General features: G+C 38.2%; 1 protein-coding gene across 2 annotated transcripts; it reads right to left on the bottom strand.

Moving 5' to 3' along the window:
* Positions 1-636: 636 nt before the first annotated feature.
* ccnjl (cyclin J-like) lies at positions 637-16398 on the bottom strand. 2 transcript variants are annotated; one of them, XM_079586203.1, is made up of 6 exons: positions 16080-16398; positions 15415-15510; positions 9683-9893; positions 4923-5222; positions 3043-3202; positions 637-2931 (listed from the first exon to the last, which is right to left on the bottom strand). In XM_079586203.1, exons 2-6 carry the CDS (start codon positions 15490-15492, stop codon positions 2457-2459), a joined length of 1224 nt encoding a protein of 407 aa, XP_079442329.1. In that variant the 5' UTR covers positions 15493-15510; positions 16080-16398; the 3' UTR covers positions 637-2456. The 2 variants fall into 2 exon arrangements, with proteins under 2 accessions (XP_079442329.1, XP_079442328.1); XM_079586202.1 differs by lacking the exon at positions 16080-16398 and adding an exon at positions 15816-16018.
* Positions 16399-17209: the final 811 nt, after the last annotated feature.

The raw sequence follows: 17209 nt of genomic DNA on the forward strand, positions 1-17209 counted from the left end.
CTAACATTGTCAACCAAGCTACATCATGGCTGCCTCTATTATTTTTAAAGGACTCTGTAACAAAAAAAACAAAAAAAACTTTGTATAAAAGCCTATAACCACTATAGTGAAATGATCTCTGTACCTTCCAATGTTAAATCTAATCTTCTTCTCTGTGTTTTGCACCACACAGATGTTTCCTTAAAACACCCACGGACTGAAAAATAACTTTTTGCCCATTACTCCAACTTCACTGTAGCTATTGTCGGCTGCTCTTTGAGCCCGAGAGCTTTTATCTCTGAAACGATCAGTGGTACTCAGTTGGATGCGCTTTATTTGTTTAGTGGTGTTTAGTGACAGGAAGAACCACCATGTGGGGCAGGAATCTCCCCCATTGTCTTCAGACCAGCACGTTACATGCCGGGAGGAAGGGGGAGGGCAGTGGTATTTGGGGTGGAGCCAAACGAACACGACCCCACCCCCCATCCCCCGCCCCACCTCCAAAGACCTTTTCATGTGCAATGAATCCAGACATTCACATGAAACAACTCGCCTTGAGTCATGCAAATCCAGCGTCTATTCAAAATGTATGATTCACACATGAACGAAACATTTACCAAAACATTATGCTTTTTTTTTTCTCTTTTCATTTTATTTCTGGGGTTTTCATCCAATTTACACCTGTTATCTCCTCCCCTACCCAAATACAGGCTTTTAAATAAACCCATTAGTTCACTGAATGAGCAGAATCAATTCTCTAGTCTACTAAATGTCTAGAGATTCAGGAGACATTGGTTGCAATGTGCAACATTTTCTTGGTGGAAAAATAGATCACTGCCTGGAAGCAGTAATCGCGTGTTAAAACAAACCAAACCATCAAAAAAGCTAATTCTACATAGTAAAAAAAAAAGTAGTGGTACAAAATGAAAAAAATATATACAGTCTAAAAAGTAACAAACTAATGATTACATATTGCACACACAGAGGCTTCAACAAGAGAATGACTTGAAATATCAAACAGTGCGTGTCTGTTACAGTGAACACCGTTCTCTACCTATACAAAACACAGGACTTTAACAAAAAAAACTAAGTTCTGGGTTAAAAAAATGCAACGAAGCACGTGAATGTTCTGACCAATTAAGAAAAAACATAAAACGAAAAGACAAGCCCTGCAGAATCAGCAAGTAAATGGCAATATATTGAGGTAGTTCAAAGTTCAGGACTGTAGGAGAAAGATTTTTGATCCAAAGTCCAGTAAAGTGGTTGAAAAAGCTTCTCATTCAGCAGGACGTAAAGCAGACACTTTGGTCTTAAGGCCAGTCAACATAAAAGGAATTCATTGTGTAGTCTAAGAACCCAAAAAAAGAAAAGGAAAGAATGTTTGGTTAATTTTATCTTTAGTTTACAACAATAATAATAAAATATTTTGGACCAAATATTACAGTCTGCTTTAAAATATCCCGTTTGTTTAACAGAAACAAGACGTCTGGACTAAAATGTTGATCTAAAGGTATGAGGCTACAAACTGAAGCACACTTTTCTAACCCGAGCGGTGAGGTTAAACTAGTTCTTAGTCCTTGGAGGTAAATGTGAACGACAGTGTAACAGTGAGGTAATCTTTACGAGCCACAGTGTCTGATTGGAACAATGAAGTCGTCTTCATAGCGCACGGCAGAACTGCAGGGCGATCATGGCTATTTTTCCCTGTGGGGACGAGGAACTAGTAAAGCATGGTTTCCTCCAGCACAGATGCCTCCGTCCCTTGGGGGCGTCTCCTTCCATCTGCCTGAGGGAACCGGAGCCTCAGCGTAACGTCAACCTTCTCTACAGACCGCATCGGCAACAAACAAAAGGAGCTACTTCATACAAACATCCGCTGGTTCAATGGTATGTTGTGTGTATGTATTAAAGAGATCTGTACATCCCTGATATGTGGCATGTCACTGTAAACAAGACCAGAGGGGAGACAGGATTCTTGGTCGTAAAGCCATCGGTTCATATAAAAGGCAGCAGCATCAAAGGACCATTCAGCAAAATCCAGTGTGAAAGTTCAAGGACTCGTTTGAAAATGCTGGTGGGATGGAATGCGGATCTCCGCGATTTCTCTTCTTAAGGCTGTATGCTTAAAAAAAAAAGGATATTTGTCATAATCCCTAAGTCAAAAGAGCATCCTTCCTCTTCTGTTGAGGTCGACAGTTTGTAGCACAGCACTGGAAGAAGGTCCTCACTTGGCTAAATAATTTTAAAAAATAGACATCCTCAGTTCATAAAAATCCCAAAAGGAAGCAGCCAAAGCTAAAAAACGAGAGCTTAAAGGCCGTTTTTTAAGTTAATACTATAACCTCCGTGGGGTCCGCTCGACTCTTGGCCTTCTGTTTGGAAAGTCTTCGTCGGCGTCCAAGACGAAGCCCCTCGGGGGCGGAGAGGGCGGAGGACGGTGGCAGCCCAAGGTTGAGTTTGTCCTCCCTCTCCTGGCGTCACCTGTCAAAGCAGCCGGCTGTGAAGGTGTGGTGGGAGCTTAAGTAGCCGCTCCCGTAAGTCAGACCGAGGCAGTGGCGCTCGGGTCCCATGCTCACCTGCATGGAGATGGGACCCGGGAGGGGCAAGCCCCGCAGCCCCGACGCCAAGCTGGGGAAAGAAGCGAAGGAGCTGGCCGGCATCGAGGCCGAAAGCAGACTGGCCTGGTGGGGCTGCAGATATTCCCGAGAGCCCACCGGTCCCAGGGCCTGGCAGTCGGCCAGCATGTGCAGCTGGGACAGTGCCGGCGAGTGTTGGGAGAGCTGTGGGTAGTTGCTGGCCTGGAGGAGCAGCTGCTGGGTGCTGGAGGTGGGCTGTCTCTGCAGAGAGGGGGTGGCGGGGGTGGGGGGGATGAGAGCTTGTGGCTGGAGACTCTGACCGGCGGAAGGGGAGGATTTGGATTTGTTGGCCTCTTTTACGTCGTTGTCATGAGCGCTGAAAAATTAAACAAAAGGCAAGGGCAAGGTGAAGTGAAGCATGTGTGGTTTACTTCAGGGCACATTATGCTGCATGAACGAGGGTATATATACTGCGGTTTGCTCTTACAGTAACATGAGCTGGATGCACTGCGTCAGATGATCCCAGGAGTAGCCCGTGAGCAGGTGGAGGACAGTGGTCCAGCTGGGGGAGATCTGCAGGCAGATTCGGGACGCAGCTATGCATGCAGCTGCCACCTGAGAGGGCCTGAAGCTCAGGAAGGCATGATCTACAACAAAGACGCACACAAAACACGCTACATTATATCCTCAGTGATTATATCAGGGTTAAGAGATTGTTAGACACAGAGCTTGCATATAAAACAACTTAATAAATAATCATTAATTAAAATAATTTATTGCTTATTTATAAAGCATATAAAAAATAAAACATGCACTTACATTTATATTTGATTAACATTTACAATAATGTATTTTTTACTGTAATATTTTTAATGTACATCATTTTTGTTCTTCCACCAAGTAATTATAAAGTTCATTAGTCAGTAGGCCATTTACAGTTGCCAAGCAAAAACAATAATTTATTAAATTAAAGTTCGGTCACATATATTGACTATTATACATTATATTGTATTCTACATTATTATAGGAATTGTACATTATTATAATAATGTAATACACACTACTGTGCAAATGTTTGTGGTCAGGAGGATTTAGTTTGATAGAATACTTATATTAAATTGTTCAAGTGACAGACAGTAATGTTACAATTATATATATATATTTTTTTTTTTTTTTTTTTTTTAGTAAATGCTGTTCTTTTGAACTTTCTATTCATCAAATAATCCTGAAACGGATGCATCACTAGCCACGTTTCCGTTACCCTTCAAATTGCGCAAATAGAATTGAAAATACGACCAATGGAAATGCGTCAATTTTGCTAAAACTCCCATTTATCGCAAAAAAGTTTTTACGCTCGCATGAGGTGGTTTTTCAGGCAATTTGAAAAATAAATATTTTTCAAAACTGCAATGGAAACAGTTTTTTGCGCATTTACAGGTCACCTGACGTGGATGGTGTGTGTGTTTGGACAGAAGACGAGACAGAGTTATTTTTTAAATTCATAAAAAGACAAAAAAAGACAGGAATACTAGATTCTAAACCTCAAAGAAATGCCACAATCAAGACCTCGGAGCAGATATGAGGGAGAAACACCTCATATGTGCCGCTCACAACAATAAGGGTCTTTCTTGCCAGTAAAGCTTGGATAACACACCTACGTCTCCTTCGATTATTAATAATGTCTAATGCGGTGGCTGGGATATACATAAACCTACCAACGTCCGTTGCCATGATTTTTGGAATGACTTATCGTGATAGGAAAAAATTACGTTTTAGTCACATAACATCAGTTAATGGAAACGGCGTCTTTTCGCAATAGTTTTTTGTGGACATTTAGAAGAAGAAGAAAAGAAAGAAAGAAAAAAAAAAAAAAAAAAAACGCAAAAGTTTTGCGCAAATCTGTAATGGAAACGCGCCAAGTGTCTCCACAACAATATTAAGCAGCAGAACTGTTTTCAACATTGATAATAATAATAAATGTTTCTTGAGCAACAAATCAGCATATTGAGAATGATTTCTGAAGGATCATGTGACACCGAAGCCTGGAGTAATGATGCTGACAATTCAGCTTTGCATCACAGGAATAAATTACATTTTAATTTAATATTTCACAATATAACTGTTTTTACTGTATTTTTGATCAAATAAATTCAGCCTTGCAGAGACTTCCTTTAAAAACATGAAACAAAATCATACAGACTCCAAGCTTTTCGAGGTTTGTTATATAATGACGATATCAAAAATATAACATTTCTATCAAACTTACAATATGAATTGATCTTCTCAAGCAACACTTTTAATTGCCAAATGTTTCATCATCATTATTACTCATTTCATTTAAAATAAAATTCTAATGACTATTCTTACCTTGCAAAGAGACTTCCAGGAAGTAGTGCGTGTACTTGTCCATGAAAGCTTTGGTCTTGGACAGGGACGAGAGGGGCCAGCCGTTGTGTAGGTCCCCCTCCTGGACAGCAGCGTGGAGGTAGTAGTCAATGAAGTGGGCAGGTGTGGGCATGCACAGGTTCCAGCCGAACGTCTCCAGCAGCAGCAGCTCCATCTTGATGAGGTCCCGCTTGTTGAGGGTGAGGTTCAGACTGCACATGAAGCCCAGAGTGTTCAGCTGCTCCAGTTTGGGCACACGGTCCTCCTTCTCCTCAAACTTACCTGTAAAAAGACCAACAAAATATTTGAGCTCATGCATTTCATCTGGTCAATGTTACATGCTTGGTTAAATCACGATGTTAAAATAAGAATGCATTTCCCTGTGGATTATCCCGCTGTTATCCCAGACATCACATCAGAGATGTCACGTTACAGATTCATGATGTGTAATGGATGAAAGCAAGGGAATTTTATAGCGAGCTCTTTTTTTTCCAGATTCCAGATCAAAAACATTCTTGATATAAAGAACAATACATCTCTGTGCTTCATTCACGCACTTAGGCTTCTTTAAAAGGATATGCATTGGCATCAAGGTGAGGCATTTCATGAATTCCTGTAATGAAAGAGCACAGCTGCCTCATGGTGAATTAGCCCTTCTCTGCAGAATTCCTTTGTTCTCTTGGTTTCCCCTTCCTGACTCTAGGTGCTAGGTGTTAATATCTTTTCCCCAAAGTCCAAGGCTCCCTAGTATTGCTTCCCCTGCAGTCTAATGCTCCAACAATAAGGGCCCCACGACCTCTGACTTCTGCGGCTCACGGTTGAGCGCACACAGTCCCCCACAGATCACTGGCTGGCGTGGAGGAGACACAGTCCGAACAGCAAAGAGAAACCAAGGTCACTCCTTCATTCCTTGACACATTCAATAAACGCATGCTATAGACAACGTCAGGTCTTTGTCCTATTAAATGAAACGCTACATCTTAAAGCCCTATCAGCCCTTTGCATCGTATACTCGCTCTGCACATATGGATGTGTACCTATTTTTTTTTAATACACTTTGATTTTAATAACATTTTTCTGTATTAAAAGCTCCATTTATTATAACATAAAACTGTGCATCTACTACAAGCTGTTATATAAACACCCAGTTATTAGAAGAGTCAGATGTTAATTCAATAAATGCTCTCACAGATTTAGTAAGTAATTCGTTACACCATGCGTCACCCAGATGAACCTCTACGACCTAAAATATTTACTCTAAGTAACCCCTGAGATTATCTGGGCAATACGTGGGTGTTTCTTTAGCTATGTGGACTTTTAGAAAATAAACGCTTTTCACTCTCGCTCTAGTTTCTCAACCGTATACATGCATCACAGGAGAATTCTGTGAATGAGATTTCCTAAAACCATGATATTCTTTCAAATATGAAATGGCGTTTTATAAATAGCCTTTTATGTTTACTAAATACACAATTTAATATTACCTTTTTGTGTAATTTGAAATATATATATATATATCTTGAATGGTAATTTGGTCTACAATTATTTCACTCTTAGTTTAATGTGTATTTTACCAAATTTATATCAAAATGCAATAATATTTTAAGAATAAAAGGTCTTGGACAAAGATATACAATAAAATATATACATAAAAGGCTTTTGAAAAGAAGCTAAAACTTGTTGCTGAGATGGTTTTGAAATTAATATAACCTTTATATGTGAAATCCACTCCTGAAGTGCCCAAAATAGAACAGACCAAATATGAAGTTTACAACACAATATTTAAAATTATTTGTATTTTATTAGTATAGTATCACTACTATCAATATATAATTAATTTATTTTTATATTTATATATATATATACACACACCCCGGTATATGCATGTGTGTACATATACATACATATATAAGTGTGTGTGTGCGTGTGTGTGTTTATATATATATTTATGTATATGTACATATACACACACACACACACACACACACACACACACACACACACACACACACACACACACACACACACACACACACCCCAGGGCAAATACAATTTATTTTCTTTTTTCGTTTCACTGTGGTGGACCTTCACAGTCAAAAATGCCCAGCTGACACACAAGAAACACTGCGCAGTGTCTTTTCTTAATTACCTGGGGTGTACAAATTCTTTTCATTAGCATCAAACCTCAGGGGGGAATCTGTCACACTAATCTGAATATCAGGAACCCTGCTGAGTGTTTCAGTTCAAACATGCCCCTCTAGGGCCCTCAGCTCCCCCACCCCTCCCTCGTCCTTCTGAGGAAAGGGCCAGCCTGCATTTGACATGCTACTCTACACCGTTTGCTGAGCTGCAGCCCCATTAGTTACAGGACAGATGCCATTTCAACAGGGCTTCTTGATGAAGATGGAAAAGTACCACACGATTAAGGTTTCAACTCATCTTGTTTTTATTATTCCTTCAACATGCGGAGAATAAACCTTTAATATACAAAAAGATGACCTTTTTTATGTTTACATGCTATCAGATTTGATTACGAAAAACGAGTTTCACGTCATGCATTGTGCTTTAAACCGGTTACCATAACAAACCCCCATCACCCCAGCTCAGGAGAGGAAATGAGCCTGATATCTCGCCCTCTTCTCCTCCTCCAAAGTTTTCAGCAAAAAGAATGAGAGCGGGTGGGTGTGGGGGGCTAATTGTGCTGATAGCATCAAGCTCAAGTGTTCGTCCATGCATATCCTCAAGCTGCATTTAGCCATCACTCATCTCTGAACGTTTTCATCTTAAAAAAAACTTGATTCATTTCATTTTTTTTAGGAGAGTAATGTTTTCACATGTTCTCAGCCGAAGCTCTCGGCATGGTGCAATTTCTGCAGACTCAGCCTTCAGGATGATCATCCAGTGTTAATACCGACTTAATATGAGGTTACGCTCTGGTTTCAAATTATACAAGCTTAAAAAAACGTAAACCAAAGCAAATGAGCTTTAGACAGGCAGCACTGTTATTTTAGTAGTAGTATTATTATTATATACCTTCATATTTGCAGTTAGTGTTTATTTTTATATTTTCCATTTTCTTTTAAATTTCAGTTTAAGTTTCAGTATTTGTGATGTACTTTTGTCATTTTTATTAGTTTTACATTTCTATATATATTTGTATCTATTTAGTAGCACTTTACAATAAGGTTCCATTAGTTAAGTACTTTAGTTAACATGAACTAACAATGAAAAATAATTCTAAAGCATTTATTAATCTTAATGTGAATTTTAACGTTTACTAATACATTACAAAAATAAAAGTTGTATAATTCAACATTATTTAATGAAGTTTAGCTGACATGAACTAACAAATGAACACATGCATTTTTATTTAGCTACTAAAACTTTTATTTACTAAAACTTCAAAGATTAATAAAAACAATGTAGTACAAAATACACTGTTAATACATTAACTCAAATTAACTAATGGGACCATTTATTTTCATTTCAGTTTTCGTTTTAGTCATTTTAGTACTTCGATTTCCATTAGTTGCCAAAATACCATTTATAATTATTAACTATTAACAAAAATAGTTTTTAACAACACTGACAGGCAGTGTACGATTAACCTTTAAATAGGCGCACACGGACAACACTAAAATGAATCGTAAGATGGGATTTTCTATAATATGCCATCACAAGCCAGTTTGTTTAATGCAAAGAGAGCATCTCCCTATAATTTGTCATAATAAATCTTGGTCTGAATGGAAACTTTGCTAAGCTCTCAGCTTTAAGCGCCCTGTCCCACACACACACTGACTCCATGCGACTCTTAGAGAAACCCAACAATGGCCGCAGCCACCTGAATCAATGACTTAGGGAAAGGGAGGGATATTTTAACAAGGAACATGAGCAAAGCCATTATTCATTCAGTTGAAAGCAATTAATTAATGCCTGAACACTGCCAATTGCCGGCCAGCGCAAAACAACCCTCCCCCAACCAGAGTCCGCCATAATGAGGGTCAGAAGTATGAGAGAGATTTGGCATTTAAAGACAACCTTTAGATTATTCAGGTCATTAAAGCACAGATGCATATGCAGAAAGCGATCTGAATTAATAACTGTCATTACGAAATCTGTTTTCGGCCGCCTTGATCTAGCCTCCAGATTTTAATCTGTGAAAAACACCAACACATGGCGACACAAGTCACCCCCTCAATCTTATCTGTCCCGCTTTGTTTTGTGTGTAAGCAGACGTGCCACCACTGATAACACGCCATGCCACATTACACAGCGCATGTGTATTGAGTCAGACTTCCTTGTTTCCTGCACTATAAATCTACTGGAGACATCAGGCGACACTTCTGCATCAATGCAAGACGGACTCTCTCCTTTTGCTTTCGTAATCTCCCAGAAATCGTCGGTTGGACTTGCATCATGCCAACGCAGCTGTATCTTTCTGGTTTGTGCGTTGGATAGGTTGCCTTGGAGACTGACTAAAAGGTCTTGAGGCCAGCGGAGGCCATGCCCTCTTATGCACACAGCTGTCACACAAGCACAATACAACAGCCAGCTAGAGTCACACACTCTTGCTCCGTTCAATGCGAGCAGTCACAAAATGAAATTTCTTGAGTTCAATATCACTTCGGCTACCTGCAATGAGTTTACAGCCGGATCAGGCACAGGTAAAGGGAACGAAACACCAGCAGCACAGGCACATAAAAGCATCAACTACCGTGTGATCACATTACTCTTTGACTTACTGGCCAGGAGGAGGCAGGAGAGGGCGATGACGTACAGCTGCCGCACCGCTACGTCGTAGTGGTCCATAAAGAGGTCGAGCAGGTAGACGGCCAGGTGACGTGCTGTAGGGCACAGCTGGTATCGGTTACTGAGAACAGCGAGCAGGTCGGCAAAGTACCGGCGCATCCCGATCTGTGGAGAGTGGGCCTGGTACGTCGGCAACTTCAGCTCCTATGGAGAAAAGGTTTGTTACATAGTATGATATATATAAATATTGTAACATGGTGCATTACACACACACAAAAAAGAGAAAACATGGTATATATAAACTGCCATGTAATTGTTGTTATTACACTTTACAGCATGATCAAAATCTTGTTTAAAATTGGCCAAACAACATTTAATCCAAATGTCCTCTTAATCTTTATTATTTAGCCACTTCTTTATGACAGAAATGCCACAGCCACTAAGCCTGGTCCTACCAGACTCTCGTTCATTTCATTTGTACTTAAAGAGTCCGGCCACTCTCCATTGACGAGCGCTAACTTCCTTGTAGGCGGGTACTCTGTTGGAGTTTAAAACTATTGGATCTGCCCAGAGCCACTCAATGTCACAGTTCTCAGCCACTCCCTCTGTTCCCTGATTGGACCGGTAAAAAATTGACCGGAGAAAACCCAAGAATATACCTCAAACCCAGACGTAGTTCTGAAGGAAAATGAAAATTGAGCGGAAGTACGTAGGAGGGCGGAGCCAGGCTAACAGCCACTGTCATTTCTTGAACAAGAACATGTGGACATCAAAAGATTCTAACTCGCAGCGAGGGTTTAAACTTTTATTTTGGAATCACAATGAACAACAGTTTGCAGAACACTTATGTATTCTCTTGGGTTGGCTTAGGTGGTTTACAAATCTGGTGAAATGACACGCGTAACGTTGCATACCAAGATGAAAGTTATAAGCAACCCAAACTCTCAGCTCATGCAGAGATGGAGTTTTTTAGCCGAGCTGCGCTCTGTGTATTTAAATTGCACTAGCAGTGTAACAGTTCGCTATGAAACACAAAACACGTCAGACTTTATATGCGCTCCCAAATGCACGTTATTGGAAACTAGGGCTGTAACGATTAATCGCGATTAATCGAAATCCAAAATAAAAGTTTGTGTTTACATAATATATGTGTGTGTATTGTGTATAATTATTTTGTATATATAAATACACACACATGCATGTATATATTTAATAAAAATTTGTTATTTATATATAAAATAGTTATATGTATATATAATATAAATCATATAAAAATATATATGCAGTATATAAATGCAAATATTTCTCAAATATATACATGCATGTGTGTGTATTTATATATACAAAATAATTATACACAATACACACACATATATTATATGTAAACACAAACTTTTATTTTGGATTTCGATTAATCGCGATTAATCGTTACAGCCCTATTGGAAACCCAAAGAAACAGCACATGCAGCGACAGAGTTTGTGTAGAGCAGCATTTACTGTGAACAAAGCCGCTCTCAGACACTGGAAGAAACATGTAACCTGTACGCATCATCTAAATAAATAATGCGCCAGGCTTCACTCTGAAACACACAGCACATTTATTTGAAGATGTAAAACCCGCTAAATCCCAGCCTCAGCCCATTCAGAAATACCGCTTCATTGGCAGAAACCTCTAAACTCCACTTCTCTTTGCCAGCAAAAGCCTCTAAGTTCACAGAACCAATGAGAAGACGTGAATCGAATGATATGATTTCAAGATGAATGACGGCGTGTGTATGAGCCGGCTTTCAATAATCGAGCTGCAAGTTTTTATCCTGTTTAAATCGTTTTTTTAACTAAACAAGATGTTTAGAAGTTTATACTAAAAAGGTACATTTTATGACAACGGATTGTTTAGATTTGACTAATATCGGTTTAATGTTTACTGACTAAATGCACTTCTTACTTAACAGTACACTTTTTATAGTTATTTATATTTGATATCAATTTAATATTTATGTTATATATATTTAAAATATTATATAGGTTATTATATTTTAAATATATATGATATAATATATTTTTGTTTATTTTGAGCGTAATGTATATGGTGTAGTTATTGTGTAATGTCTTCTATTTGTGGATAGATGGATGGGTGGATGGATGCTTTATCAATCCCCAATGGGGAAATTGTAATGCATAAGCAGCTAGACTTCTCAGGAAAATACATTACTATACAAGACTATAAACATATACACTACGCCAAGATTAACAGTGTACAAATATACAGAATAAACACAAAATACAAAAATAATAACCAACAGTAGATATGTTTACAGTATATAACTATATATAGGGTATACAAAAATGCACCGGATAATGCGGATATACAGTTGCAGTTACAAGAGGCTGTATATACAAAGTGTGCATATACGTTTTATTTTCCTCTGGTGATGTGTGAATGAATGTGACCCACTAGCCCATCAAAAGATCAATGTTTTTATTTTGTTGTTTTGTGTTGTTATGTGTCATTATGGTAATACTGCGTGAATTATTTTTTAGCCTTTTACCTTTATTCAGAAAGGACAGTTAGGAGTGACTGGAGAGAGATAGGGTGGGATCGGGAACCGACCACGGGTCACATTCGACCTGAATATGGTACGGACGTGGTCACGGGGCAGTAGTGATTTTGCAACTGTTCACTATGTATTGTCCAAAGTGAGGTTGTTGAAAGACAAAAAGCTGGTTTTGCAGCAAAAGACAATCAAATTTGTTAAATAGCACTGAATTGTCTAAAGTGATTTTTTTTTTAAAATAGGGCATTTCAATTACTGACTAATAACCTTTTCATTGCAATTAAAGTGAAATTACAGAACCTAAACATAGGAGCCTGATAAAAAAAAAAGCTGATTTAAAAGAAAAATGTCAGACGGACTTAGATGTTTTTGCATCTGTGAAGCCTTAATTTCTTTAATTGAATCACAACCTTTGTGATTTCACAATAGCACTAAGCTATATTATAAAATGGTTTTAATATATTGTGCAGGCTTAGAAAACGGTCTAATAATGTGGTTAATGAATTCTCATCCATGGAATGCGCCACTTCCGGTATTTTGCCGTTTAATCTGTAAATTACACAAGTAAATTGGAATCAAGCACTTGACTTTAATTGAAGAATCGTGACACCCGTAATATATTAATATTTATATATTGCTTAATGAAAGTAGCCTATTAATTTCTTTCACACAAAAAATTGCGGATTACAAATGTAACTTTTTTTGTGTGTGAAAGAAATTAATACTGTCATTCAGCAAACATGCATTAAATTGATCAAAAGTGACATAATATATTTATAACATTACAAAAGATTTCTCAAATAAATGCTGTTCTTTTCTAATAAATTCTATACAAGATTCCTGACATGCATCACAGTTTCCACAAATGTATTAAGCAGCACAACTGTTTTCAAATGTTTCAAGCACCAAATCAGCATATTAGAATGATTTCTGAAGGACCATGTGATATTTTTTAAAACGTAAAAAATATAATTCTGTGATATTACTATGTATGATGGTAATTGTACTTTTAAAGTAACATAAATACATTTGTAAAAGGGTTCGAACATGTAAAATTAAAAACTAACCATTTTTAGCACTGTTCAAATAGATTAACACATTTTTTCCCCCATAAATAAGACCCATTATAGTAATGTCCTTTTGTCAGAATTCTTTGTAATCAAGTAAACCAGAACAGCTCTTAGAAAAATCCATCTGATACCAACTGCATAAAAATTACAATTCAAACATACCCGAAAAGGCTGCAGTCACACTTAATAAGCGGCTAAATCGTCAAACTCTTTCCAGACATGAGTCCCACAGGCAGAGTGTGCCGCTTTATAGTGGCTGTTGAGGAAAAAGCTGGTTCCTTTACAGGCCTAGCCATCATGTCTCACAGCCATCTGTCCCCCGTGGGGTGAGGGGCTGGGATTTGACCCTCTCAAGGAGCCCTTTTGTAGGGCCTGCTCGCAATTTAGACAGCCCTACAGCTGCTGCTGTATTTGAATCAGATTGTCAACTGCATATCTTGATGCAAATCATTTTCAAGAGAACAAGCTTTAATTGTGACCATTTTTAAAGCATCTATAAATATTATAACGAGGTAAAGCTAGAGGAAATAAAACTAGTTTTTTCATATGGATTGCGCACACCGACAAAATGGGAATTCGGCATTTGAACATCACACACGTACAAAAAAAGAGAGAAAAGACTTATTCGAATATTACTATTTACATGGCTGAAGACAGACTTAGCTTTAACACATTTCAAAGTGGTGGAAAACACAACATAACAGAAAATATATTCCTGCAAAATTTGATTGGTGTAAAAAACAACAACATTTGAGCAAAATTAAGAGCAAGGCTGCTACTTAACCTCCTAAAAGATTTCAATTAATGTCAAAGCCTCTTAGCTTTCAGTATTGACGTAGTGGGAGGCGAAGTCTGCCAACCTCCCACACAAAACAAATTAAACTATAGCCTATCTGTGCAAAGATTTATCCCGTAAACATTTCTGCACAACATTAACTGAGCATTGCACGTTGGTGAACAGAGAGAGATTGTTCTGTCTAAAATAAAATCCCCCAACACCAAACCTCCAATCTTCAGATATTTCACTAAACAGCTGAATCACTTTGCATCTCCAGTGCCTACACATCACTAGATTTCACATAGTGCAACTCTGACCAATCAGGTGGTGAAGAGAATAACGTGCCACGAAAAAAAAGTCCATGCAACCCACTTTCTGTCACACACATAATTTTTCCACTCCTTGACACATGCTGAATAAACACAGCAGGATTTAGTAATCTCAAGCTAACAGACAAACTCAAGTACAAACCCACACACGCAGACAGAACACTTCACATTCCAACCCGGATGTGAGCACACCCCACAATAAACAGGACAGACAATAAAAGGACAACAGACTGCACTAAATAAATGCACTTAAACCTCACTGTCTGATGAGTGCAATTCACTCAGCAGTGAGGAAACAAAAGTTCACATGGTTTAGCAATACACTTCCTAGTGTTCCAACTCAAAAGTGTGTCCAGTTGACCAATAACGACAAAATCTCTACACTAACTTAATATACATAAAGCTCTACACTAGTCTAAACTTTTACATCATTTGCTGAATAATATGTAATATGAAAAAAATATATATATTATTCAGCAAATTATGTAAAAGTCTAGACTAGTGTAGAGCTTTATGTATATATAAGTTACGTTTTGTAAATGTATATGACAGTACTTTTAAAGTAAAAAAAAGTAAAAGAATTAGATTAGAAAATATGTTCAATTTAAACTAAAAGTAGGCTAAAAATAGAGGACCCTGGTGGTTTCGTCACAAAGTCCTGCAGCGTTCCTAGTTGTAGATGATATTTAATATGATCAGGGAAGTGTGGTTTGAATACAAATGTAGACGATGCGATGACCAGGAGCCTTCATAAAGCCACAATCAGGGGTCATTTTCTGAGGGCTGTGTGACATTTCACACTTCCCCATCAAAGCTTGGGCAAGTCAAACCAATCCTGGTTTAATGTGTGACAATCAAGCCAAGCGACGGAGGCCTGGATAATGACATTTGGAATAACATTTGTAATGTTTGGAATTTGTAATGCAGGCTACATTTGGATTAAAACTGCATTGTGACAACAACCCATGATGAACGCAAAGCTGTTCAACTCACCTTAATTCGCAGAGACTGATGGATGTCCGCTGCGAGCTGGCTTTTCCACCACTGCCCCTCCGTTTCCATCTTTCCCATCCAGAAAGGGCCCCAATCCTTAAACACAAACAAGAGTGTGAGAGGGAAAGAAGCAATTCCTGTTCAGTTTAGGTAACTTCAACTACCCTACTTCTATTTCAGGGAAAATGTCACCGTTCTTCAGGGGAATTAAAGACATGATATAAGTGGGTGCTTGTGGGGAAATTCTTTTCTAAATTTACTGTGAGCTTGAAGTCCTCCAGCAAAGTTCAAGCAGTTCATCTCACGCAGAACTACAACAGCCTCTATTTCCATCCCAAAAATCACGACTTTGTTTTATTTATTTGTGGAATTCTTAATTAATAACATAAACATAGACAAACCTTCGGTATTTGAAGGTCACTATATTTCTTAAAAAATCTGTCCGAAATGAAGTGACCGGCGCCGCACATCCACCCCTGCGGCACGCCACGAGACCCCTATCACAGCGATATCAAGTATACACGAGAGTTGTGAACGAATAAAGCAATGAGTTTCGGGTTAAACGCGTTAATCGACCGCGACTATCTAAACTAAAACAGAAGCTGAAAATGAAACATTATAGGAAATCGTATAACGCTCTTTATTAAGACAACGGCGCGTCTTACCACTGAGACAACGGCGCTCCGGACCAGACCCCTTTGTTTCAAAACTGCCGCATACTGGAGTTATATCCTTCAACTACGCTCGTGTGTACTTTTCAAAACAAATCCCATATCAAGGAAAATTCTTCCAGCGAATAACAACGTCGCTTCAATGTACACTTGGATGGGTTTTTTAATCAAAACACCGCCGCATGTGTGTCCAAGTTAACCCTTTGACTTTTTTTCGCCGTCCCGTGCAGTGTGCTGAGCTGTGCTCCCCCAGCGGCCTGAGAGGAGCAGATCTGATGATGTTGGTGAGCGGAGCTGCATGCTCGCTCGAAACGGGGAGGAGTCCTCTGCGCGGACATTAACATCATTAAAACATTGATAGATGTTAGACTAAAATGTGTGTTTGTGTGTGTTATTATTAAACTAACATCTAAATCTACAGGTGGTGATACGGTTTCCTGAGATTAGCCTATGATATTAGTTAGTGTGATGTAGAGAACATGCAGTGCGAAGAACAGAATGTTTTTTTTATGTTTATCATTTAATGGCAATAAATACAATTGTTATCCTTATTTACGTATTTATCTGATCAATAATTCCATTTTCAAATAATTATGCATTTTTCATAATAATGGGCGTTAATGGAATTAAAAAAATAAATAAATAATTTGTACAGGTAGTGGTTGTACAAATGTTAAAATTTATTAGTGAAACTCCATCCTAGTTTTGTAAAATAGTGACCAATATTAGCTATATTATTTATTATTATTATTATTATTATTATTATTATCATATTTTTTAATAATGTAGGCCTAATATTATTTTAGATGTTTTGGCTGTATTTGGCCAGCAGGTGGAGCCTGCACTCATTAGGAGTTTAGGACTGTAGATGCTTTAAACCTAAATTGTCGTAAAAGATAAGGCGTCTCCTATGTAGCCTAACAGCCTACTATATGCAATGTCTGATCAGTTAGCTTCTTGTAAAGATATCAAATTAATTAAAGTTAAAGAGTAAAAATATAATTTAATTGATAGCCTATTTGTAGAGAGGGTTGGCTCCTGATGTGTTTGCAGTATGCACAACGGCAGTTTTAACAATATGGTAAGACACGTACCAACCATTAAATGCAGCTTTTCTATTTGGG

The sequence above is a fragment of the Phoxinus phoxinus genome (genome assembly GCF_949152265.1).
Source record: "Phoxinus phoxinus genome assembly, chromosome: 17".
NCBI classification, from domain to species: domain Eukaryota; kingdom Metazoa; phylum Chordata; class Actinopteri; order Cypriniformes; family Leuciscidae; genus Phoxinus; species Phoxinus phoxinus.

Bases quoted from the DNA above. Each gene is read 5' to 3' on its own strand.
- ccnjl (XM_079586202.1), bottom strand. From the start codon at position 15,884: ATGTGCGGCGCCGGTCACTTCATTTCGGACAGATTTTTTAAGAAATAT. The intron at 5,223-9,682 runs GTAAGTCAAAGA...GTCTTTTTACAG, and splicing joins CTCCTGCCTCCTCCTGGCCA to GTAAGTTTGAGGAGAAGGAG. The intron at 3,203-4,922 runs GTAAGAATAGTC...TCTTTGTTGTAG, and splicing joins CCTGGAAGTCTCTTTGCAAG to ATCATGCCTTCCTGAGCTTC.